Below are 27,113 nucleotides of genomic sequence, written 5' to 3'. Positions count from 1 at the left end.
AACTCTCAGACTCTCAGAGGAGATAAACAAGCAAACAGCTTACTTGCCACATAATTTGGTGAGGACTATACGTAAGTAGAGCAGTGTTCTTTTTTTTTTTTTTTAATTTTTTAACATTTATTCATTTGTGAGAGAGTGTGAGTGGACAAGGGGCGGGGGGAAGACACAGACTCCGAAGCAGTTCCAGGCTCTGAGTTGTCAGCATAGAGCCTGACATGAGGCTGCGAGATCATGATCTGAGCCAAAGTTGGATGCTTCACTGACTGAGCCACCCAGGTGCCCCAAGTAGAGCAGTGTTCTTAATCAGGTATAGTTTTGCCCCTAGGGGACACTTGGGCAAGGTCCAAAGACATTTTTGGTTCTCAGCTTGGGGGCTGCTACTGGCATCTAGTGGGTAGAGGCCAGGGATGCTGCAAAACATCGTACAATGAGCAGGTCAGCCCCTCCACAAAAAAGAATCATCCAGACCCAAATGTCAAACATGCCCAGCTTGAGAAACCCTGGCTTCGAGCAGGTGGGGACACGGCAGAAGGGCACGATGCCTGCCTGATCTGAAGATGGGGAAGGGCTCATCCGTCAAGGGGATGCTGGAGATAGTTGGGAAAGAGGAATACACATCATCTTGAGTCTCCACAAGTAGGAACCAACAGGTCATAAGGAACATGAAAAAGTGCGTTGTAGTTGTAACTCCTAATTTGATCCAAGCCGGGGCTGAGGCTGGGGAAGAAGGGGCTGGTTCGTGGGAGGTGGGAGGCTTTGTATATCCTATTGAGGTTCCACACCTTCAATGAAGAGACATCACTGCTGGGTTTTATCCAGGGGAGTGGTCTGGTTAGGCTCAAACCCTCGATGGCTTGCTATATTAATGTCACGCAGAGGCTCTCAAACTCCCTTTGGGACACGTATAAAAAAAATGCAGATTCCTGACCTTTTGAGACACACACGTTCTTGCACACACACATGAAACCAAAAACCCTGATTCTGTAATGCAGTGCACAGAGCCCAGAAACCCGTACTTTTGACAAAGGCCCTGTGCAGTTCCCATGCTAGGAGTCCAAATCCTTGCTGGTGTACAGAATACATTTGACGGTGGTAAGATTGCGATCCCACCACAAAGAAAATACTAAGGAATTTTAGATACTGTTCTGACCCATACACATGAGAAGCTAAAGTGGGAACACAAGGAATCCATTGAGTCAAGGCAAGTCGCACAGCCAGTGGCACAGCTGCTCCCTCTGGACCCTGTGGCCTGGGAGGGGAGTGGCACTAAGGAAACGCATGCTCCGTGGGACATCCTCTTGGCTGCTTCTGGAGAGCCCAGTTGCTTCTGCAAAACACGTCAGAATTCTCTGTCCCAGAGCCTTGTTGGCATAGCAGTACCTGCTTCCTGTTCCCAGATACTCACCCTTGGGCTTTCCTATCTGTCCGTGCTAACACTGGGTGCTCCTGTGCCCCGTCACAGAAAACTGTGGACTGAGGTCTCTGACTTCTGTCATGTCAGTCACCGCAGGGTAAGGCTCCACAAGTAGGAATTCCGACCCCTGCTGCTCGACTTCAAAATTCAGTTTACTGCTCATCGTGTTATTGATCTCGTTGGACATCCCACACTCCCTACTGCGCTGACTTTGGATCAGCAAGAGTGGAAATTAGTGTGTGATCGCAAACCTAGAATTTCTGACTGGAACTGAAGGAACCCTTTTCGCTGCAGCCAGCTTCTGAACCAGATGCCTGTGACTCTGTTCGCAGGGAAATAGATGAATATCCACAGCAAAAGGTCAATGGCTTTGCTGACAGATGCTGAACCAGAGAATTCTTTTTTTTAAAGAGGCTTCCTACAGCTGTTCTAGTAGCTCGGGTGGTACTGGTAGCTATTTCCCCAAGCTGTCTTGTCTAAGTTCTCGGAGTTTATGAGCCCAAGTAGGATTTATAAAAATAGACTAAAAGGAAAGAATAGTAAAGGATCCACAGACGGGACCCTGAGATCTGACAGATGGGACTCTGAAAGAGAGGAAAAAAGATTCAAATACAAGTTTCATGACTTTCAGCTCATGGCTGTTTTCATCACACAACCAGAGTGGAGAGTCGGAGATGTTAATTTTGTTGTGGAGGCCATCCAAAACCTTACCCTGTGACCCTGGGAAAAAAAGATCAAGCCCTGCCAGAGCTGTAAAGAAAATTTTCCAAACTAAGTTCGACTCAGAAAATAAATTGCAAGAAATAAGGGAAGAGAGGTTCTCCTGAGACTAATGAGCCCATCAGGTTGATGGCAGATTGACCGACCCAGTGCAAGTGGCCAGTTGGAGCTGACGGTGGACTTGGTGCCCCTTGGTACAGCAACGGAAGAAACATCGTGTTCTCGTTCTGCGGCCATGCACTGTCTTGGGATCATTCATTTTACCAAGCTTTACAACCGCTTGTACAAAGACAATGATGCCTGTTTCCTGTATCGTTTATTTAAGTAAACAAAAAGGAGACAGCAAGGTACCATCTCCTCCCCGAAGCCAGACTTTAAAATTTTTATGTAAAGAAAGAAAGCAAGAGATCTGTACTCTGCATTGTTCCAGAAGATAAGTTCATAAGATAAATAGTTCTATTTTGAACTCAGTCCAGCTGGGCAAATGGTCCCTTTCCCACTACCCACCCACGTTGTGGAGATCAGATTGTAAATGGATAAAAATGTTTTCAAACAGTTTCTTGAGATAGTCCCACTCTCAATCAGGGGGCCACTGCAGAGTTTCTACGGGAAGGTGATGCTGTGTTTATTCTGGCAAAACAATCACTTCAAAACCCGAATTTCTTTTGGACTAAGTATAAACTCCTTGCAAGCAACAGAAAGTGTGCACATCATCTGAACACAGAAACAAGGTTGCATAGGGATTAAGAGGTGAACTTTGGAGTCCAACGGGCATTGACTCTAATCCTAGACTCCAGCATTTTCCGAATGGTGACTTCCCTAGGCAAGTCTCTTAACTTCTTCATTTGTACAATGGAACTATTTCTAACATCTACCTCCCGGGTTATTTGTGAGTGTTAAATGATATTTCATTTCATTATTTCATAAATCTATAAAAGGTGTATAGCATAAGGTAAGTGCTCAAGAAATATTTATGTTTATTAGTGAGTGAAGCCTGTGGCTGGATCCACATGCTACCAACCATCCAAAGAATGCTGAAAAAATGCCAGTAGTCACTGAATAATTAATGTACTTAGCACTAAATATCTGGTCACTCTGAAATAATCTATTTGAATAACGTTCTGAGTTTTCAAGTTTATATCTGATTTAAATGTACAGTCATTCTTTTATTTACCTGTTGATTTACTTGGCAAAGACTTTCTGAGCACACACAATTGCTAACACTATCCTTGAGGATACGGGAGACTCTCCAGTCGACGGGACCTTGGTAAACTCCAATACGAAGACTTGCTTGTGTTGCATGAGGCCCAAACTTGACATTTCTTTATGTTTTTTAATTTAATGCTTATTTTTGAGAGAGAGAGAGAGAGAGAGACAGAGCGTGAGCAGAGGAAGGGCAGAGAGAGAGGGGGAGACAGAATCTGAAGCAGGCTCCAGGCTCTGAGCTGTCAGCATAGAGCCCGACATGGGGCTAGAACTCACAAACTGTGAGATCATGATGTGAGCTGAAGTCAGATGCTTAACCCACTGAGCCACCCAGGTGCCCCCAAACTTGACATTTATGAAGAAATCCACAGTGGACTTGGACTGCTTTTTTTTTTTTTTTTTTTTTTTTTTTTTTTAGCATTAGCTCAGAGGGAACATAAAATTAGTTCTTGGTAAGACGAATGCTGTTCTCCACTTGGGTTATGAGGTGATTGGAACCTCCTACATGCTCTTCTGTGTGAGTAGTACCTTGCGTGGTAGTGATCGATAGAGGAGAAAAACACTTTCATTCCCGGAAAACATCTATGGGGCGCTTTTCTCATGGTGCATGCTTGTACAAAAGGAATTGCTGTTTATGTTCTTGTTTTCACAGAACTTAAAACTGAACTTTAAAATTGGCTCAGTGTATTGTTTGCATACAGTCATTTCAACCAAAGGCTTGAATTGGAATTCTTAAAATATTTACGTTCTTGTTCTATGAAAAAAGTTAGCCGTGTCAAATCATGTGTGCATATTGTATATGTGTCAGCAGCTGTGTGTATCTGTGTGGAATGAAGTAAGTTATAAATTCATTCATAATTTTAGGGGCATATTGACCAGGGAGCTCTTAACCTCATTATTTGGCAATTCAGGAAATGGTTCACCAATTAGTTGGTGGGCAGTAATGTCACTCTCTCCAGCGTCTGTCTGCCTCTCCACCGGAGAAATAGTCAGCTATGCTAACAGAACAAGTGTGTATCCTTCACTGTATACCTGCTCCTTGCCCTGGCCTTCTGTGTCTGACAACAGTATCGATTAGCTAGTAATTACTTAGGCCTTAAAACCTTACAAATCCCTCTCCTTTGACAACCTCCCATGTGGAAAATTCACTGTCGAGCTCTGCTGATTCTGCCCATTATTGTGTCTTCACGCCTGCACGTTATTTCCTAATATCAGGCCCCTAGCACCTTTCACCTGGACAATCACAAGGGTTTTCTAACAGGTGTCCCAGTCATAGTCTCCACCTTCTGCATTTTGACTTTCTGCTTGCCTCTCAACACTCTGATGCCAGGCTAATTTGGATAATGCAGAGAGAGCAGACTATGCCATTCTTCTAAAACAAACAAACAAACAAACAAACAAACCACACCGTTCGCATAACACAGTCCCAACTTGACATTGAGGCAATAATCCCACCATAAACCTTCTCCCGTCTTATTTGGACTGCTCTCTGCCTGTCCCATGAGTTCCATAAGTCAGCCACACAGGCTACTCAAAGCTCTCTGCAGAAGACTCCGACTTTCCTGAGCTATGTTTATTTATGTTTATTATTTATGGCCTTTGGCCTAGAATCACCTCCTCTCCTTTCCTACTTGTAATACTCTCAGTACCCATCTGCCATCAAGCTTTCCCTCCCACCTAGACCAGACAGACTTCATTTTCCCCAGCCTTCCCAAAGCAGTTTGGTATTCCCTCCAGTAAAAACATTACTGACTTAGGTTGCCCTATGGCTCTCCTGCCCTGGACTATAAGCTCCCGGATAGCAGAGATCATACTTTGTTTACTGGTTTGTATTTTCTCAACTAGAGCATGGAACAAATCCCTGGCAACTGAAAGCAATACAGTAAATATCAGCAGAACTTAAATGTTCATGAAGGCACAGGAATGGCCTGAGTGACTTCTGAGATGTCCATACTGCCATGGCATCTGGCCCAGACTCCAATGGTACCAGGCCTGTGTCTCAAGCCTACCCAAATCTGATTAGTGACACAGCTCTCCTTCAAAACCCAGATGCATTTGAGTCAATGCACGTGGTTAATCATCCTAGAAGCAATAGATACCCATTTTCAAAGCACTTTTCTAAAACTGAACCTAGTGAGAATATGTCATCCCTAACCCAAGAAAATGGGACTTACTCTGAAGTTAGGGATAGACATGTATTCTAATAAATAATAATAAGCAACAGTAGTCCTCACAGCACAACACAGGAGAAGTAGCTCTTGGACTTGAATCCTGGCCTTGCCTCTTTCCTTTGTAGTAGATCCTGGGCAAGTGCTTAACCTCCTGAGTTTTAGTTTCTCCATTAGTAAAATGAAAATACCTGAGATAGGGTCTGTATTATGGGCGATGCATATTAGACACCAGGTAAGTGCTAATATGTTCCTCTCCTCTTCACTGAGAGTATTATGTGGGTCAACTCAGAATGAAGGAGTCCAGGCCCTGGAGTTAAATCTGGGAACAGTGATTTCCTCTGAACCTCTGTTTCTCTTTCCCCCAAAATGGAGATAGCAAAAACTACTTGTGATAATCTACTTGACAGCCCTCTTGCCCAAACACAGAGCCCAAAATCTATGGTTTCAACTGTATCTTGGCAGCACTGATCTGCCCATCCCATGTAGGTCATTTTAAGACCGTCACTACGTGACTGAGAGAGGGCCAATTGGGTCATAAGGTATATCCTGCTCTATGAATATGGAACAAAGAAAAGCTAACTGACCCTTATAGGATGTCACAGATTAGTATTTTTTAGAAAATTTTACATGTTGCAGGGTGGTTCAAACTCCCAGCACCGTATTGATGTCGAAGCCTAGAAATTACGTGTTGATTGGGAGTGGAGGGGGGGAGGGTGGTCACACAATGTGCACGTTATATTATGGACAAGAAAAGTGACATTTGTCATCAGAGGTGAGGGGGAGACTGCTTCTGTAAAAAGGCATAGTGGGATCCCACACTACTGAGTATCAAGAGGAGCAGCAAAGGAGTGAGCTCGTTCCAGTCCCTTCCCTTGCCTCCCCTGGACAAACAGGCAAGTATGGTGGGCTTCCTCCAAGCCCCTGAATACATGACCCATAGCCTAGTAGGGAAGGCTGACGTGAGTGGTATGTACCTGTTTGGGAAAATGGCAGCCCAATTTGCTATCACCCTTGATCTTTGAGCTTCCTCATTCTAAGGCTCCAAAGCATAATATGCATAAAGAATTGTGCCAGATACATGGGGATGTATCAGGACCACAGAAGTTTCAGCACACATTTGGATTTTGAAACAAGAAAATAAATTCTCATCTGAGGCTGAAGTGCCGATTAGCTCTTGTTGAAGTGAGAGATGATTTACTCAGCCCTCCCTAAGGTCCTACTGTGCCATTTGATTTTAGCAACTCTGGTTTTTTATGTTTATGTAACAAAATAGATAAGAGAATGGTGACCAGGATGTGTATCTAGAAGACGTGTTTCCACCCTTCTATACTCACATGGATTTAATGAGTTTCTGGTAGCTGGAAATTGACCAGCAAATAGTAAAATATATATCTAAGGCATACGCACCATTCCTCTTGGTACCATCAGGTCTCTCTATTTAATGTCCTAGACCTCAAAGAACAGTGCCTGGGGGTGGGGGATGGTGTGGGGAAAGCAATAACACGACCTGTTATCCAAAACGAACACACAAGCACAGATCACTTTCCAAAATGTTCGTGATTTCAGAACATAAGTGCAGACACACCCTTAAAAGAAGCATTGGAAAAGAGAAAAACTGGCCAGCTTCCCGAATCACACTGAATCCAATTGGACTGGGTGATGACCCAGATCAAAGGCATGCAGTGATTGGACAGACAGCCGGAAGGAACTGGCATCTTCAGAGCTGCTGGAAATTAGCCAACTCAACCACACCAAGCAAAAGCAAACTGAAAGTAAATATGGGCCAGTAATTGAATACACATGGGGATGCTCTTCACAAAATGCAAAGTTTGTATGCTCCCAAAGGAGAAATGTCCAGGTCTTCAACAACAGAAAGCCAATGGCAAAATCAGAACGCCCCCCCCCCCCCCTTTCCAGCCCAGAGACTGAACCTTGGCTTCTATTGAAGGGAAAAGGGCCAAATCTCCTGTCATGGTGTTCACCATCTGCCCTTCTCTCCTCCACTTCTGTATCCCCTGCACCTAAATATCTTTGTTTCCAATCTGATTTCTAAATAAAATAAGATTTTTTCAAATTTGGGCAAGTTCTTTCCAGAATAACAAGTTCTGCTCCTTATGATGCCTTTGGTGGAAGTGTTACATGTGGTGCAGTGTGGTTTCAAATCCCCAGGACCAGACTGATGTCGAGGCCTGAAAATTACGTGATTAAGAGTTCAGTTCCTCACAGAAGTGATTTTCCAGTATACCATCATTTCCATGGTGCCTTGCCATCCTCTGATAGAGAGCACTGGTAAGACCGCTACTCTGACTTTAGGGAGAGGGTCCACACAAGGAACCACATGTCATTTTCACCACGGATTCTTCTCTTCAATTACTCTTTTTACTTGCGTGTTGCAAGGAAAGAGATTAGTTTACATCCCACCCCCCACACCGCCCACATACTTTCCGAACCCCACACCCGCCTGGAAGTACATAACAAGGTTTACAAATTCTTCTCTGCAGGTTCCTAGCATTTACAGAGGAGTATCAGAAGGGGGGCTTTGGGTAGGGAAAATCTTGAAATCTTGAAAATGAAAGCTTGGATGGGACTATAAAGAGAGTAAAACAAAGCAGGACATTCTTTTCAAACTTGGTTCCCTTTTAAAAAACACGGATTACATTCTCAGAGAGGGAAGCTGAACAAAATGCAGCCGCATTTAAGGGATTTCCTCTCTCCAGTTTTTCTCCGGTCCCTTAATTGTGTTTAAGCCTTGTTGAGTACTTTGTTTACAGTCCCTAGTGTGGTGATTTGCATCCCCCTCTCTGGGTTGCTGTTGGCTGGAGCAGGCAGCTGTCTCAGTCCGATTCTGGCTGGGAAAGGTAAGAATCTTTGCCTTGCTTTTTGAAAGATCTGGGAGAGAAATGTTGAATGCCTACGGCGAGGGGGCAGGGGCGGGGGAGTTAGGGGCAGGGGGCACTGGTTTAATTCACACACTGGACGCTTTCTGAAAAGTTTTCCAAACTTTAAAAGAATCTCCTGGAGCCATGTGTTTTCAAAAGAACCAGAAAGATTCCTCCTCTCTTCTGAAAGGCTTGCAGAAAGAAGACTGGTTGCTTTGTGGATAAGATTTTGCATTTGGGGGCAGGTGTCCCTTTAGGAATTCCCAGGGGCGGGGGTTAATATCTTAAATGCACAGAATGGATGAAGGTAAAAATATTCAAAGACATCAGGCATTGATCACTAGGCATTCTCCCTGAATTTCAATTTGAAGAAGTAAAAGTCAGTTAAAACTGCGTGTGTCCATGAGTATAATGTTAGGCGCTTATTCTTTGTATACAACTTCTGTTTTATCCCAAAGCTTTCTTTGTCTTTGTATTTATCAATACAAATCATCAATTGTCTACTTAAGAGTCTGGAGACACGCATCTGTGTATCTAGGCAGATGTACACTCCTTGTGAAGAATTGGAGGAGAATGAGATGCCTGGAGCCTGGAAAGCCTGAAGAACGCTTTGGTTTATTACAAGTAATGTCAGACCTGCCCATGTTCCCAGCGCACAGACATACTTACTGTCCCTTATTATAGATTCAGTCAAGGGCTCACTGTGGAAAAAGGGTGCCCTCTGGTTTCTCTCTGGTGGAGGTTTGATTCATGTACCTTTGATTTTAGTAAGAGAGGAATATGATGTTCAACAGGGTAACGTGATTTAAGAGCTTCAGTGGGTTTATTGGATTGTTTTGAGAGAGAGACCTTGCTGCTCTTATAAGGAACCCCCCCCCCCCCACCAAGCCTCCAATGTATGTGGCCAGTGGCCTTTGTATCACCATTTTCCCAGGGCAGTGTTGACAAGTGCTGAAATGCCCTAGTTCTAAGCATCCTTTATCTTCATCACCAAGCCACAGCATTTCTCCTGGATGATGGGTCTGTTTCTTGGACGCCCACATTTTAAAAATGCAAGGATGGCAGCTATGGGGACCTCCAGATACTCTAGCCATCCTCAGCACTCTGGGCTCCCTTGACCTCAGGGACTTTTCAACTTTATTTCTTTTGAGATGCAGAAGCCCTCTCTCTGGCTCCCATTCTACAGAAAAGGACTTCTGTTCCCTCTCCCTTTATGACAAAACCATCAAAGGATTTTTACTAGATGCGGGATGCTATGTTAGAACAGAAGTGAGATGCCTGGGAACATCCGAGCCTTGTGCCAACAGTTAAAGAAATCTAACAAGCCAAGAGAAAGAAGGGAACACATCTTTTCAGATAATTGACTTAACACTTATAAATTTACTGTATTAATTAAAAAGAAGTTCTTAAAACTATAGAGACTAAAAAATAGAGGATGGATAACTTTTAGCTACAGAAGTATAGGGATGAACTTATAATAGTGTCCAAATATTATCTCATTTTTCCTCTCAAAAAGACAATCTGGGGCTTTAAAATTTCAAACAGCTTTATCTGTAAAAAAAAAAAGTATCAACCTATAAAGCCATTTGAGGAAGAGTGGGATATAGACCTTTAACTTAATTGTTGGGGTGTGTGGTGGGCCAAACCATCTATGCTTGAATGTTTCAAGTACCTTGCTCCTGAAAGTGGGCCAAGAAACAGCAGACTGGCATCAGCCAGGAGCTTGTTACAGACTGACGAAATCAGATTCGACATTTAATAAGCTCTCTACATGATTTATGTGCCCATTAGAGCCTGGGGTTCAAACCAACGTTTTTTTTTTTTCCTTCTGTGTGACCTTTGTGAGATTACTTAACCCCTCTGAGCCTCATTTACAAACTGTTTATAAACTCATTTGTAAACTAGTGAGAAGTAATGCATGCATGCTGTGCGGGCCAGGTCCATAGTAGGTGGTCTGTAAATGACAGTTGTGATGGTGATGCTGATGGTGATGATAATTTCAGCATTGCCAAAAGTACTCACCTCCTAGCACAAGTAGTAAGTGATCATGTTTAAATCAAGATGACTGGATTCCCCCTCAGCCATAAACATTTGCCTCTCACCCTCATTCCTAAGAGAATTAATATCAAACAAGGGGGGGGAGGGTTAAGCTTCAGATGGCCCCACACACATACAAATAAAGAATATTGGGGAAGCAGAAGAAACATGGATTTTTGCTGGCTTACAGGCTGAATTCAGCTGCCCCATGACTTCACAGCTGTTCCTGCCGCCCTAAAGTGTCTGTCCCTTCAGCTCTGTCCCCTCAGCTGGGTCTGCAACGCTGAGTCTGGGATTTTCTTATGAAAATGCCTGATGGGTGGGAGGAAGATCTGGAGGTTGGCTGGGGGAAAAAATGAGTAATGCAAAGCAGTCTACTTAGTAAATGCTGCAAGAGAAATAAAAGTAAAAGCTGGCTTCTGTCTCTGGGGACTCTAGACTGATTCTGACTTATCATGTCCCTGAGCAAAGCTGGGGGAAGCCAAAACTCGAAATCTGCTGGCAAGGAAGAGAACGAAGGAAAAAAAAAAAAAAATGACAGGGAGGGGCAATCCAGAGGGGGAGGAAATAAAAAGAGAGAGAGGGAAAGACAAGCGTCATTTAGGAACAGAGGTAGAGCGAAAGAAAGAACTCCAGGATTTGAAACCAGCCCTACAGCACAGTATTTTTATATCTTTTCTTTTCCCCAGTGGAGATTCCTGTCCTGTCATTTTACTGACAGACAAGCCACTACAGGCTCTTTCCCAGAAGTTGACCGAAGAAACTCAAGCACTGCTGTTTCTTCCCTCCCAAGTCCGGTGTGCCGCCTGGTAATGGATTGCTTTTCTCTGAGGTATGTGCCTGTAGTTGGGGACAGATCTTCGTTTGCAGGTTAACTTACGCCTCAGCTTTGGAGCGAAGATTTTTTTTTCTTTCAGACATAATCTCAAATATCCTTTTACTGGCCTCACCAGTATGTAGGGTGTCACTGGACAGCAAGGATTAATTCAGTGACTAAAAATTACATGCGAATAGGCAGTTCTAAGATTTAGCTTCATTGCACATGGAGTGATAGTTTGACCTCCCAGGGCAGAGAGGAACCTGGGAGGTTTGATTTGGGCTTAAGTTTGTTTTCAGTGGATGCTTAATATGTTCAAAGTGTTAATAATCTCCTTGAAATAGCCTCAAGAATCTTCCTCTGAATTTCTTCAGTAACTGCAATGCTGCTAGCTACATCGCTTCTCGGGGACAAAAGAGGAAGACTTAACATGTCTGAACAGCAGACAAGAGCATTCACCGATTTCTCCTGGGAAGCATTAGAGACAGATGCTTGACTGAGAGTTTCTGATATGTGATGGAGAGTCCTGAAAGTGTTCGGGTTCAGATGTTCAGAAAGGTGCATTGCGACAAGTTTTATACGCTAGGGCATGGGGAAATGAAAAAAGTATAAAACTTTCCTGAAAATCAAGCATGCTTATTTTTAAAAATATGTCACAGCCCACGTAGTATTTGAAATTCCTTGTTGAGTTCAAAGGAAAAGTTTGAACCAACAGGTAGTTACTCTAAGAGTTGATCTTATCTTTAAGAAAGTACAAAATTGTATCCTACAACACCGTGGGATTTTTCTTCTTCCTTTTCCCTTCTCAAATGGATTGGAAGATATTGCCACATTTCAGATCACAAATCCTGGCCTTCTTGCCGCTGAATTTTTGCTGACCTGCTCCCCCACTGTGGTCCCAGGACACATGGTGCGCTGTTAAATAGGTACAATAAAGACTTGCTGATTGTCAGCTGCCGTAAAAGAACATCCTTCATACACTGGCTGCTGGTCTTGATACTGATTTGGTGGGCAGCAAATGGGTGATAGTTTGGAATGCATGTTATGCCCGGAAACACTGGCAGAGTCTATGTTGCCCTGAGTTTTGGAACAAACTGTGAGGAGTATTGTTTATAGTGTATTCTCCTCATGAAGGAGGCCGTCTTTTGGATTAGGATTGAGGCTTTTCCGTGTGTTTAGAGAAATGAGAAGCAATAGACAAAGCGGAAAGGCTTGTAAAACATTTGTAGACCGTCAGGGTATATTAAACACTGTAAAGTGCTTCCTGCTTTTTATATCTTCCCTTTCTTTATGGCTATCTGCTTTACCTTGCATTTTGCAAAGAGAATGCAAACAATTAGGAAAAAAAATATGAAAGCTGATTTTCACATGCATCTGTGCCTCCTGGGAAAGAACCCAGAGGTGCCTCCCTAGCTCCTGACTTCTATTTGCAGGGCTCACTTTGATGCATTTCTCTGTCTCCTCCACAGCTTCCACCCTGGAGAGACCCCCCAGGTCTAGTCTGTGAACCCAGCTAGGAAACGCCGCTAGTAAAAATGACTGAAGAGCCCATAAAGGAGATCCTGGGAACCCCAAAGTCTTCCAAGCCAGTGACAATGGAGAAGAGCCCCAACAGGGAAGTGGTGGTCACCACGGTCCCCTTGGTCAGTGAGATTCAGTTGACGGCTGCTACAGGGGGTGCCGAGCTCTCCTGTTACCGCTGCATCATCCCGTTTGCCGTGGTGGTCCTCATCGCTGGCATAGTGGTCACGGCTGTGGCTTACAGCTTCAATTCCCATGGCTCCATCATCTCTATCTTGGGTCTGGTCCTTCTGTCATCTGGACTTTTTTTGTTAGCCTCCAGTGCCTTATGCTGGAAGGTGAGGCAGAGGAGCAAGAAAGCCAAGAGACGGGAGAGTCAGACGGCTCTTGTGGCAAATCAGAGAAGCTTATTTGCTTAGGACCAAATGGGACCAAATGGGATACGTGGCCTGAAAGCCTTCCTTTCACTGTGTCATCCAATTCACCCAGAACTAGTATGGGAGAGAATGAACAGAGCGTTGGAGCAGACCAGAGGAATGGGGGTGAATTGAGGCTGGGAGGGTAGAGGGGGTTCTGTTTTGTGAGGAACCTCTTGTGTTTTCATTAATGACAAACTTAACTCTAAGGGCTATTTCTAAGACTGAAAACTCAGCTTTTTTCTCTACATTAAACATTTGAGGGTCATGGGAGGTGCACGGCATTAGACAACACTCATTTCACCTTGGAAAGGAGCCAAGGAAAGATGAGAAAATAATCAGACAGTTCTGGCACACCAGCGACCTGCCTCAAACACACACACACACACACACACACACACACACACACACACACTTTTGAGGAGTTGTATCATAAAAATGTACTGCCGAGAGTCTAAATCCCCTCAGACTTTGCATACTTCTATGAAATTCTGTGATAATTTTTTTAAATAAGTTCTCTGGCATCTATTTTTTTGCTTTTAATAACGCATCACTGGTGGTACTTTTTCTTGAAGAATAAACTAATATTTTTTATGTTTTAACATTGGACAGTTTTAGATGATTAATGATGTGTCAGAAATTAAACAAAAAGGTAAAAGGCATAGCTACTAGATGACATGGGGGGTTAAATTAATATTAAAATAATCCAACCTAGCACTTTTGATGATTTTTATATAAAGTTTAATGTACATTTCATTCAAAATAATAAATACTTATTGCTGCTGAAACTTCTTAAATGGTTGTTTCTATTGTATTTTTATTTTTATTTATTTTATTGTAGTTATCTGATTTTAAATCGTCCGTCTTCCCCTCCTTGTTCGCAATGTCTTAATCGTAGTTCTCTCAAATGAGCGTGTTGCCACTCCCTAACTTATCTAGAAGATTTTTATTGTATCATTTTTTCATGACTTCTGAAGAAAAATATTAATGATGTTCATTATATTCTAAGCCATTAACAATTAGGAAATCGATGCCTGGGGTCAGGAATTTTATAAGGTGTTATTAAATGTGCGTTACCTACTTATTCAATCAGCTGTTAAATATTTGCTTCACGTATTTTCAAGCACCAACCATACGCCAGGCATTGTATAGATTCTCAGGCTGCTTAACTGAGTTCTAATATAACCAAATAAGATCACTGCTTGACTTTTGTGAATATTGAGCTATTCTATACCCAGCTAGGACTCTACTTCAGAACTTTAGCCAGAAATATCCTTGGTCCATGTAGTTTAAACCACATGAAACTAGTATGGGAAGATAGTGAGGCATGAAGCCTTTCTTAACCCTGGGAAATACAAAGAAAAACAAAACAAACCTTGTGTAGCACTTTCAAGAGAGGCATTCTCCCAAGGAATTTAATTAAATATGGTAGGAGCTCTCTGGCACTGACTGCTCTCTGGTGCTCAAGTGGTTTTGTTCAGAGGAGAAGCCTTGATGGCCTAGTTTCTCATGGCTTTGAAGGGCAGCTGGTACAAGTTTGGAGTTGTTGATTATAGTAGAGTACACCACAATTATCTTAAATTCATGCACATCAACACTCCTCTGGGCCAAATGCAAGTATATAGCATCGTGTTGATTTCAGTGAGAGGGAGGGAGCCTGTGCTTTGACATGCCTCTTTCCTGCTCAAAGATATTCAAAGGCTCCCTGTTGCTTGATGAAGAAATTTCTCAGGCAAGTGTTCAAGGTTCTCCACTATCCGATCCAAACAGATGTATCCAGCTTTCACTTCACTCCAACCCAAAAACTCATGAGTTAGCCAGACCAGACTATTCACCATTCTGAATCAGACTTTGGTTTCCTGCCTCCATGTATGTTCACCTTCTGTTTTCCTTCCTCCATAATGTCATCCTTTCCCTCTCTGTCTCAACGTATCCAAATCCTGCTTCTCATTAGAGCCCCAGCCTAAATGCAACCCCTTCCTAAAAAGTTTTCCCTTTTACCTCAAAGTAACTGTTCGTTCTATAGTCTTTACTTATTTATTCTCTGATGGCAACTTTCATTTTCTACGATGTTGGTGGCATAAATGTTTTACTGTCTTCCAAATCTCCTTAGAAGGGCATGGTGTCTTTTTTTTTTTTACCCCTCATGTGATGCTTAATAAAATGTCTTGCACAGGGTAGGTACTCAATAAATGTTTACTGAATGAACTAAAGAATGAAAAATCAGAAAGTGAGTGGTTTATCCTGAATCAAAGTCCATTTGTTTTAATCTCTTAAAAGAAAATATTTTAGGGGCCCCTGGGTGGCTCAGTCGGTTAAGCGGCCGACTTCGGCTCAGGTCATGATCTCGCGGTCCCTGAGTTCGAGCCCCGCGTCGGGCTCTGTGCTGACAGTTTCAGAGCCTGGAGACTGTTTCAGATTCTGTGTCTCCCTCTCTCTGACCCTCCCCTGTTCATGCTCTGTCTCTCCCTGTCTCAAAAATAAATAAAACGTTAAAAAAAATTAAAAAAAAAGAAATATTTTAGTTCTCAACTCCCCCAAATAGGTCATCCTACTCCGCCCTGTCTCTACCGTAAGCAACATGTGTAGGTGAGTATTTACTACCCATGTACTTCTCCAGCCACACCTGCCCTTGAGAATGCTTGAAAAGTAAACTCAAGAACGATTTCAGGCCACCAGGGGGCCTCATGCTGCTACCTGAGTCCCAAAGGAAATGTGGAATGATAAATTTAAAAACAGAAATGGAATCATATCTGGACATAGCAATATCTCTCCTAAATGTGAGGAGCTGGAGAAGATTCTCCACTGAGCTCACTACTACTCTCCTCCCTAAGCCACTTCACAATGACTACATCTGGGTTCTCCTAATCAGTATAGGACCCCTGTCTGGGAGGCTTCAGTCCCATTAAAGGGCACACACCTCTGCAAAACTGTGAGGCACAAAGATAGTGCTATGCACTGTGAATTTCAACTCCTATGATGAGCATATTTGAATTGGGGCATCACAGCTACCTTATAACATATCTTTATTGGGCAAAGCGTGTCTTTTCAAACAGTTTTATTATATAGTAATAAGCAGATGTGGAATGCATGTACAAGCATGATACAAGCATATATGTATTAAAAATATAACTTGGTCCCATCCTGGAGCATCAGGAACCAGCTATATCACCCAGAAGGATACCCTAAATCCCACATATCCTGGGTCACACAGGAGCAACTTCTGACCTCATCCTGAGCAGCCGGTCTCTGCCCAGGTGAGAACCATAGCCACCAGGTAACTCTGCCCTTCCCACCTCACTGTCTTTGTTAATATGGTGAATCTTGTCTAGAGATGATCAGAGTCATGTGGATCCTGCAGGTGGCTGAAGCTCGAGGATATGCCCAAGGGGGCCAAATCACAAAATCCTCAAACCTACATCTTTGTACCATCACCACTCATAAAAAAAGTGTGTGTGGGAAAGATCTCCTGGTCTCCTGGGAAGTATTATGATTTTGAACTTAGAAGATCTGATTATAAAGGCGCCTGGGGGGCTCAGTCAGTTAAACGTCTGACTTTGGCTCAGCTCATGATCTCACGGTTCGTGGGTTCAAGCCCCGGGTCAGACTCAGTGCTGACAGCTCGCAGCCTGGAGCCTGCTTCAGATTCTGTGTTTCCCTCTCTCTGCCCCTCCCCTGCTTGCACTGTGTCTCTGTCTGTCAACAATAAATACGTGTTTAAAAATTTTTAAAAAAAGATCTGATTGTAAATCCTAGTTCTCTTGTTAAACTAGTCAGATGATCTTGAACATTTAAGCCTCATCTTTAAAATAAGGTAAATTTTTAAGAAATGATTTAGATTTTTATAAACAATAAAGTACTACATAATTTTAAAATTGCTATTTATGATAACATCTAATGTTGACTTTAGCTTCTTTCTCTGCGTACTGTCCCAACATATCATTAAGCATGAAGCAGCCTCCTGTTTTGGTTAATTGACTTTAATCAGTCACTTCATTTAACCTTAACATTATCCGCAAAGGCTTTCTAGACCCAAAATAATCCGAGGAAAGTACCTGTTCCAAAGATAAATCATAACTTACATTTCCTTATTATTGTTACAATTTTCAGTGCTTTCACATACATTGGAGTCACTGTAGAGGTATATGTGATATGGAAATTCAGTTAGGTGCCCTCAACATAAAAGAGATTAAGAGAGCGAGAAATCCTTCCCCTGCCCCCTTCTCCCACCACTGCCATTCAAGTCAGTCTTGTCTTAGGCTGCCCCACAGAAAGGAAGACCACCGAAGGCAGAAATCTAACACAAGAAACAAAAACAAGTACATTCCTAGTTCCTGGCTTTTGAGCTTCCAAGGGCATCCAGTGATTTAAGGCTTATCTACAGAATTTTCTGTAGGGTGGAAAAGAGTAGTTTGTTTATAGTTGTTTATAGTTGATCTTTACATTACTGCCTGACTTTAGTACTTCATCTTGTATACAACAGTATTCAACGACACCTGATGTTACCCAACATTCTTCATCACACTTGAGGCTAGAAGGGCAAGTGTCCAACTCTTCGGAAGAGCAAACCACGTTCAGAGAAAATAAGTGAAGAGAATAAGTGACTTGTTCAGTCAAGTTCTCACAGTCAGGACTAATATGCTGACCAGATACTGTAATCATCCCAGATTTACACCAAGCCATAACTGATATCATTTTCAAAATGTCTCTCTATGAAAGGAAGACAATAAAGGTGTTCTAACACCAACTTTTGAACAATTCTTTTTGAAGTATAATATATGTAGATAAAAGTGTACAATTCAAGGAGTTTCACAAACCTGTAGAGCTAAAATCCACATGAAGAAACTAAATGCAGCAGCTTCCCAAAGTCCCCCTTGAATCTACTTCCAGTCATTATCTTTCCGGAAGGACAGCATTCTCACTGCTAACCCATAGAGTAGTTTTGCTTATTTTTTAACTTTATATAAATGGAATCATATGCTAAGTACTCTTTGTGCCTGGCCTCCCCTGTGCAATATTATGTTTGTGAGGTACATCCATATTGTTGGATATAGCTGTCAGTGGTTCATTCTCCTTGCTGTGTAGAGTCCCGTTGTACCAGCACACCATCCTTTATTTATCTTTCCTATGGTTGATAAGCATTTGGATAGTTTCTAGTTTCCAAATATTAAAAACAGTTTTTGTGTGGGGTGCCCGGGAGGCTCAGTCGGTTAAGCGTCCAACTTCAGCTCAGGTCATGATCTCGCAGTTTGTGAGTTCAAGCCCCGCGTCGGGCTCTGTGCTGACAGCTCAGAACCTGAAGCCTGCTTCAGATTCTGTGTCTCCCTCTCTCTCTGCCCCTCCCCCACGTGTGCTCGCTTTCTCTCTCAAAAATAAATAAACATTTAAAAAAGTAGTTCTTGTCACAGCTAGCCTTTCGGATGGCTCCCGATGATCCCTGCTTCCTAGTACTCACACTCCTCCTACATCATCTCAGGGTTGGTTTGTGTGACCAGTGAAATATGGCAAAGTGGTGGCATGTCCCTTCCAAGATTAGGTTATAGAGACATTGAAGCTTTTGCCTTGGTGTTTCTCTCTCCTCTCTCTCTCTCTCTCTCTCTCTCTCTCTCCCCTCTTGCTCTGGGAGAAACCATCTGCTATGTCCTGAGGAAGCCATGTGGTGAGGAATTGAGTCCTCCAGCTAATAACCAGAGAGGAGCTGAGACCTACCAGCAACTACCTCAGTGAACCTCAGAGACCTACCAGCAACTACCTCAGTGGGAAGTGGATCCTCCCACAGTGTAATCTTCTGATGACTGTATCCCCACTTGACAGCCTCACTGAAAACCTCATGAGGCACCTTCGGCCAAAACCACCCAGCCAGGGCTGATTTATATGAGTTTTGTGGGCTCTAGGCATTATTTTCTTCAATGGTCCCTCTCTTCCACTGGAAGGAAAGAAGGAAGGAAGGAAGGAAGGAAGGAAGGAAGGAAGGAAGGAAGGAAGGAAAGAAGAGAAAAGAAAAGAAAAAAGAAAGAAAGAAAGAAAGAAAGAAAGAAAGAAAGAAAGAAAGAGGGAGGGAGGGAGGAAACAGAAAGGAAGGGGAAAGGAAAGGAAAGGAAGGGGAAGGGAAGAAAGGAAGGAAGGAAGGGAGGGCGGGAGAGGGAGGGGAGAGGAGGGTAGGGTAGGGGACTAGGAGGGGATGTATCTCACTTATTGCAAGAAGGAAATTGTCTTGACAAGTATTGTGGGCCCTAGGCACTGCAAACAATGGACCTAATGGATAAATTGGAAAAATAGGAGTGGAAAAATAGGAGTTATATTTGGGATTTGAAGAAGCAAAACAGCAAGATGAAAATTCTCTGGGAAGTGCTCTGGAGACCAGAAGCCAGGCTAAAACCTGAGAGTTTAGCTCACAACGCTAACAACTTTTATGGAGCACTCACTGTGCTCCAAACATTATGCTCTGAGCTTTGCCTGGATGGTCTCATCTGATCCTTACACCAATCCAATGAAGGAGGCACTATTATTATCCCCATTTTATAGATGAGGAAATGGGGTCACCAATTCAGCCATGTAATTGAGATCACACAGCTGGTAGAGTAGGATCTGAGTTCAGATTCTAGAACACACTCACTTACCCACTATGCTGATACTCCCTGGTACACAGTAACATTTCACTACCTGATTCTTGAATAACTGTCCCAAATAGAAGTTAAGCAACACGGCATCGAGAGTCTAAGCTAAAGCTAAAGAGTGAGTCAGTAGTTCTGAGAAACCAGGACTGAAAATGCTGATGATTATTGAATCCTTCACCATCTGAAGCCAGGTCCTCTTAGAATTTTTACCATATATTTGTAGCATTTTACACCTTTCAAGACACTCCTACTGGTGAACATAAGACTGACTCAGGACCCCAGTCACATCTTCTACCACCAGATCTGGTGCTTTCACTCTCAGCTTCCTTGAGTTTCCTGTGTGGAAAATTCAAGGTTCAGAATTATCAGCCAGCCTCAGCCTGAAATTGGAGGCAGGGTGTGACAGAAGTGCATAGCAGAAAAACTTGACATACTTTAGGCGGAATCAAAGAAGTCTTCCTGCAGGTGGTGACTTGATAAGAGCAGGACAGGTAGAGGAGTTGGCCAGCTGGTGGGAATAAGTAAGGAGAAGCAATCAGGGATCCTTCCAGAGGGGACACCCAGAGTGGGTGCTTTTTTTAAAATAAAAAAAATTTTTAATGTTTATTTATTTTTGAGAGAGAGACAGAGTGTGAGCAGGGGAGGGGCAGAGAGAGAGGGAGACGCAGAATCTGAAGCAGGCTCCAGGCTCTGAGCTTTCAGCACAGAGCCCAAAGAGGGGCTTGAATCATGAACTGTGAGATCATGACCTGAGTCAAAGTTGGACGCTCAACTGACTGAGCCACCCAGGTGCCCCAGAGTGAGCCCATAAAGGTCATGGGGAGAGCTAGCCCTCAGCATCTCCACCACACTGGATGGCTGTAAAGCAACAATGAAATAAGTCCGTCAGGGGATTTAACAATTGCAAAATTCTGTCCAAGAAAAGAGGCTCAATGACACCAATATCCATATGGTTCAAACTTATGACTAGAGAACCAAATGTCCGGGCTCTAATTGAGCAGAAACACTTCACTTTAATCTCGGAGCATTATGAGGATTATGAATAAAACATATCGTCATAACTAAGATCTTCCTCCTCCTCCTCATATTAATAATTATCTCCCCAGAAGATGGTGGAACACTGTGGTTAAGGACATGGACTCCACACCCAAAATACCTGGACTTGAAATTCAGCTTTACCACTCTCTTGCTCTGTGTCCTGTACAAGTAAACTTCTCTGTGCCTCAGTTTCCTCATCAACGAAATGGGAATATTAATGGCATGTCTCTCTCCTAGGGTTGTAGTAACTATTAACTGCATTAATAGATAAAAAGTGCTTTATGTCAATGACTAGTACTCAATATAGTAAGGAGTACTAGTATCTATCTTAAAGGTAGTTTTAGTGTTTATTTATTTTCAGAGAGAGAGAGAGAGAGAGAGAGCATGAGCACACAAGCAGGGGAGGAGCAGAGGGAGAAGGAGAGAGAGAATCCCAAGCATGCTCCATGCTGTCAGCACAGAGCCCAATGAGGGGCTCAAACTCACAAACCATGAGATCATGACTTGAGCTGAAATCAGTAATACTGGGCCGCCCAGGCACCCCTTGAAGTTAATTTCAAAGCATCGCTGATACATGCTTTGAGAGAGTTTGTATGACAATTAAAGCTACAGAAGTCACAAGCAAATCAGTTTCAATGAGATGTTTGTGGAAAAACAGCAGTTTACCTCATGAGAGAAATTACAAACACTGAGAGAAAATGGGTTGACACAGAAACTTGCATTCAGTCATATCTGGCAGGAACCCACCCCCTCAAAACCCATGTACGTTTATCAAAATTTTGTTTTCTCAGTCAGAAGTTGTTTATGTTCAGCATGTTCATATCCAAGTTTACATTTCTCAAAAATAACCCTGATGCTATCGAGCTATCTAGCCATCCAAAGGGCCAGTTTGCATTTGGACAGTGCTTTGCCGTAGGCATAGCGATTTCACTTTCATTGCCTTGCTAACTCCTTCCTTCCAGAGGCTCTGTGAAATATTATCCTCATTTTTAGATGAGGAAATTGAGGCTTGGCAGGGTTAAATGGTTTGCTTATGATCAAACATTTCATACATGACAGAAATAAGACTCACACCCTGATCCAGGTCTTCTGTCTTCCTGTTCCACCTGGCCACTGCCCCACTAACCTGCTCCCATGGAATGCCCCCCCACCCCCACCCCGGCCAAACAGCCAAGGATGCTTCAACAAGCCTTGATACCTGTTATACCTACAGCTATGCTTTATTGTCCTCTCTGATTGGACATAGACTTTTTTAAAAAAAGTTAAGATGGTAAGGGTGCCTGGGTGGCTCGGTGGTTAAGCATCTGACTTTGGCTCAGGTCATGATCTCATGGTTTGTGGGTTCGAGCCCCACATCAGGGCTGAGCTGTCAACACTGAGCCTGGAGCCTGCTTTGGATTGTGTGTCTCCCTCTCTCTCTGTCCCTCCCCTGCTTGTGCTTTCTCTCTCTCTCTCTCTCTCTCTCTCAAAATAAATAAATAAAATTTAAAAAAAGTTCAGGTAATGAATTGAAATTTTCATCAACATCTGAAATAAGTATATAGTTTTAAATCATGTAGAAAATATAATTTGATGGGAATGCAAGCTGGTGCAGCCACTCTGGAAAACAGTATGGGGGTTCCTCAAAAAACTAAAAATAGAACTACCCTACAACCCAGCAATTGCACTACTAGGCATTTATCCAAGGGATACAGGTGTGCTATTTCGAAGGGACTCATGCACCCCCATGTTTATAGCAGCACTATCAACAATAGCCAAAATATGGAAAGAGCCCAAATGCCCATCAATGGATGAATGGATAAAGAAGATGTGTAGATGTGTATATATATATATATATATATATATATATATATATATATATATACAATGGAGTATTACTTGTTAATCAAAAAGAATGAAATTTTTCCATTTGCAACTACGTGGATGGAACTGGAGGGTATTATGCTAAGTGAAATTAGCCAGAGAAAGATAAAAATCATAGGACTTCAGTCATATGAGGACTTTAAGAGACAAAACAGATGAACATTAGGGAAGGGCAACAAAAATAATATAAAAACAAGGAGGGGGGACAAAACAGAAGAGACTCATAAATATGGAGAACAAACTGAGGGTTACTGGAGGGGTTGTGGGAGGGGGGGATGGGCTAAATGGGTAAGGGGCACTAAGGAATCTACTGCTGAAATCATTGTCGCACTACATGCTAACTAATTTGGATGTAAATTTAAAAAAATAAAAAAGAAATTAAAGAAAAAGAAAATATAATTTGATTATACAATGCACAGTTGTCACTACCCAGATCTTGTTGCTTTTGAGGGTTGGTTGGTTTGTTTTTAGATAATAGAAGCTTACATCTTCATAGAGTTTACATCTCAATCAAAAGATGGTCTTTATCAGTGGTTGCCAAATGCCTGTCCAAGCACTGACATCATCAGACTCACATAGAAACTCTATAAAGACAAAGATTCACAGGTGTTGACCTCATCAGACTCACGTAGGAACCCTATAGAGACAGGTTCACAGGTGCTGACCTCAGAGACTCTGCCTCAGAGATTTAAAATGGGACCCAGGATTTGTATTTAAAAACAAACGAAATCCTCCAAAATGTCCCAGGAAATGAAAATTAATAACCACAATATAATATTTTTTCTCATTAGATTTTTAAATTTCTCAATACATTTATAATAAAGTAGATTGATAAATATAGTGCTGGTAAGGGCAAGAAATCAGGTAATATGGCCATATTTTTTATTAAAATGTAAATGCATATGCTTTTTATTCCAAATTTAGTTCTGAAAACCTACCTGATCATAGGTTTTACATCTTTATATAGACGTAACAGAACTACAAGAATATTTATAGAGCCACAATACAGGGGAATGTTTTTCTCTGGAATTCTATTTCTACTCCCTCATTCAAATTCTTTCCTCACTTATGTTCAAAATAAATAACTATATCATTAAAAAAGAATATTGCTTTCTGCATTGCCAGTATTTATACACACATACACAAAAACAACCTTTGAATGAATTACGGTGCACCTGTATTACATACACTGTGTAGCTGAGAAAACGAATGAGGCAAGTTGGTATGGACTAGTATTAATTTGCAAGGATATCTGCAATATATTATGTGAAAGGCAAATTTTCAACTAATATATATCATATGCCATTCTTATCAAATAAATTGGAAGTGTATTTGAGCTTTTTAAAATAAAACCTTGGGTGCCTGGGTGGCTTAGTCGATGATTAAGTGTCCAACTTGGCTTAGGTCATGATCTTGCAGTCTGTGAGTTCGAGCCCTGTGTCAGGCTCTGTGCTGACAGCTCAGAGCCTGGAGCCTGCTTCTGATTCCGAGTATCCCTCTCTCTCTGCCCCTCCCCCACTCATTCTCTCTCTCTCTCTCTCTCTCTCTCTCTCTCAAACATAAAAAATATTTAAAAAATTAAAATAAAAACTATAGAAGAACACATGGTGACTCATTAAGAGCATGGACATCACTGGAGTGTTACTTCAAGGAAAAGGAGATGATTTTTCTTTAGACTCTTCTGCATTGTTTTGATTATTATAACGAGCAATAATTAACTTTAAAAGAACATAGAATGAGAGGGGAGAATAAAGTAGTACTTGGAGAAACATTACAAATAAAAATAAAGTGCTTATAAATGATTCCAGTATGTAGCCATGTTTGACAACTGCTGATTCAGGCCAGCTCTCTTCCGAGATTGGGCTCCACTCATTCATTCATTCATTCGTTCACGCACTCACTTGCCCAGTATTTACTGGATATGTACAATGTGTTAAACACAGGTAGATATCAGAAATCCGAGAATTAAAAAGAAATATTTTGTGATTGAATTAATAAAGTCTGGCTAAGGTAGTTCAGACATAAACCTACTACAAAAAACAATAAAAGCCTGTAGGGTGAACTTTCCAATCTGTGTATTAGCTACATATATTTGGATTCTGGTACCTCTGGTATCAAGATAGAATGGGAACAAAGTGCCTACGGTAATTTGGAATAAATACCTATAAAAGTCTTCAGTGTAATAGTAATAAGAATGCAATATACTCTATTGCTTTCCCTTTCCTTTGTATTTATTCAAAAATTTTGGGGGCACCTGGGTGGCTCAGTCAGGTAAGCGTCCGACTTTGGCTCAGGTCATGATCTCACATTTCGTGGGTTCCAGCCCCACATCAGGCTCTGAACTGATAGCTCAGAGCCTGGAGCCTGCTTCAGATTCTGTGTCTCCCTCTCTCTCTGCCTCTCCGCCTCTCTCTCTAAATTAAAAAAATTTAAAAAATAAGTTTTTTAGGTCATAGCCTTATGTGTGTTTGGTTTCATTGCATTATTTGTGGTATAACAGTAGTAAATTAATGAATCAATAGTTGAAACTACTCCTTCAGGAGGCAGCCACACCCTAAAAATACCCTTTGCCTAGGAACCCTGAAGAGTAGTAGAGAAAACCCAAGTGGGAAGGGGGGGCATTGAAAAAGCCTTTTGTGTGGTTTTAACACGGACTGGATCAGCCAACACTGAATCACAGTGGGTCTGATACCCACTGCTCACAGGTTCCCTAGCATTTTCATTGGGAAGCAGCCCATGTCCAAAAAAAACAGAATTACCCTTTTGCTCCATCTCAGCCTCCTATCAAGAAAAGCAAACACAGATGATTTTCCATTTCAAGTTCAAATACAGAATGGATTGCTTCTTGTTTTGCTTGACTGGGGCAGTTAATGAGAGTTCAGAGAGTGGCACCCTGCCAGGCACAAATCAGTTGGGATCACATTGTCATAGGAACCCAGAAAAAGAAATAGAGAGAGGGAAGGGGCTGACCCAGGAAAACCGTAAGTTTGGAAAAGGCGTGACTGTGATCATTGGTCTCTGAAACGTCCGGCACATGCCGCCCTTCTGTATAGAGTGGCTAGTCCAGGGCAGAAAGGGCTATTTGGAGGCAAGGCTTGTGTTGCTTCCCTCTTCTGCGAGCAGACTCTATAATAAAAGTGCTTGCATCAGAGGAAGACTGACAACACATTTTAGCACTTTCACGGTTCCAACTTAATCATGGCAGGAAGCTTTTCTGCTACTGGGAGAGCAAGTTGCGTCACTGGGAACATCTGACTCCAGGATCAAGTGTCAATCACTTTGCCTAAGGTCGTTAAAAAATACTAGGGTGTCACCTTACAACATAAAGGCTTTGCCTGAGTAACAATTAAGAGGAAACACATAGCATGATAAATAATTGAACAGGTGGATTAGAGAAATGCCTTTCCTGTGCAAAATGAGAGGGGTGATGGACAGCTGGAAATCCAGCCTCTTTGGCCATCTTCCTCCACAGCCCAGGGTTCTAACTGGTTGAACTTCCCCCCTCCCTTTTTTTTTTTTCCACTTTGCCTTTCTTAGTTGTTGAACGCATCTCTTTGGCCTTATGGAATCAGACAAGCTGCAGAGAAAGGCAACACCTCAGAAGTTCCTGAGAGCAGCTTTCAAAGGACGCCTGCCAGTGACTAATGCTGGGGAATCGCCCACTGAGTGGGATGATATTTTGGATGCAGTTTGTACAGGACAAGCTCTGCTGTGGATCAAATGGCAAGTCCGTCTGCTTACATGATTGGAGAAATACCCTGTTTGACTTGTTGGTGCCAAAACACCTGTGAAATGCAATCTGAATGTCACCTCCTCAAATAGGGTCTCTCATTTGACTTTTAAGCGTGTTTTCCTCCCAGACCAACAACGTAGTTGAAGTCTCCAAAAATGGGACACGGGGTGCTGATTCACTGTGTCATTCCTAGCAGTCCAAACAGCTTTGGTTCTTGATATCCTGGAAGTATTTAACACCAGAAAGTTCTTGTATCCTCACATTGGTAACTGCCCACCAACAGGTGCTTTTCCAGTAGAGGACAGAGGAGAAAGAGAGAGAAGGAATGAGAAGAGAGAAAGAACACAGCAACTTTTGCAAACAAGCCACCATGCTAGTTTCTATTTGCAGCCCAGCGGCAGTATTTGAAGTCCTCAGTGAAAATAAAACCCTCAAGCTTGGAACTCTTGCTACCATGGCATATTTTTAAATGGTTACGAAAGGAGTCTGAGCATTCACCCTGGCCATGTCCAAGATTCTTGGGCCACTCTGTGCATAGTACTTGAGATTCACCAAGCAGACAGACCCTTGTTTTGCCAAGCTAGGACACGGAAAGAAGATGATACAAGTTGGGCTAATAAGAAAGGCAGAGGGAGGAGATGACCCAATGTGATAATTCCTGTCTTCCAAAACAGAAAAGTT

At 42.4% G+C, this 27,113-nt stretch overlaps 1 protein-coding gene across 2 annotated transcripts; it reads left to right on the top strand.

Moving 5' to 3' along the window:
* The first annotated feature begins 10,784 nt into the window (after nucleotides 1-10,784).
* TMEM100 (transmembrane protein 100) lies at nucleotides 10,785-13,978 on the top strand. 2 transcript variants are annotated; one of them, XM_019415700.2, is made up of 3 exons: nucleotides 10,785-11,259; nucleotides 11,589-11,802; nucleotides 12,714-13,978. In XM_019415700.2, exon 3 carries the CDS (start codon nucleotides 12,780-12,782, stop codon nucleotides 13,182-13,184), a length of 405 nt encoding a protein of 134 aa, XP_019271245.1. In that variant the 5' UTR covers nucleotides 10,785-11,259; nucleotides 11,589-11,802; nucleotides 12,714-12,779; the 3' UTR covers nucleotides 13,185-13,978. The 2 variants fall into 2 exon arrangements, with proteins under 2 accessions (XP_019271245.1, XP_019271243.1); XM_019415698.2 differs by lacking the exon at nucleotides 11,589-11,802 and having other exon boundaries at nucleotides 10,792-11,259.
* Nucleotides 13,979-27,113: the final 13,135 nt, after the last annotated feature.

This window comes from Panthera pardus, unplaced genomic scaffold (assembly GCF_024362965.1).
Source record: "Panthera pardus isolate Hobbes unplaced genomic scaffold, ASM2436296v1 HiC_scaffold_3, whole genome shotgun sequence".
In the NCBI taxonomy this organism is placed as follows: Eukaryota; Metazoa; Chordata; class Mammalia; order Carnivora; family Felidae; genus Panthera; species Panthera pardus.
The sequence above is the reverse complement of the archived record's forward strand: the minus strand, read 5'-3'. Positions and strand labels throughout refer to the sequence as shown.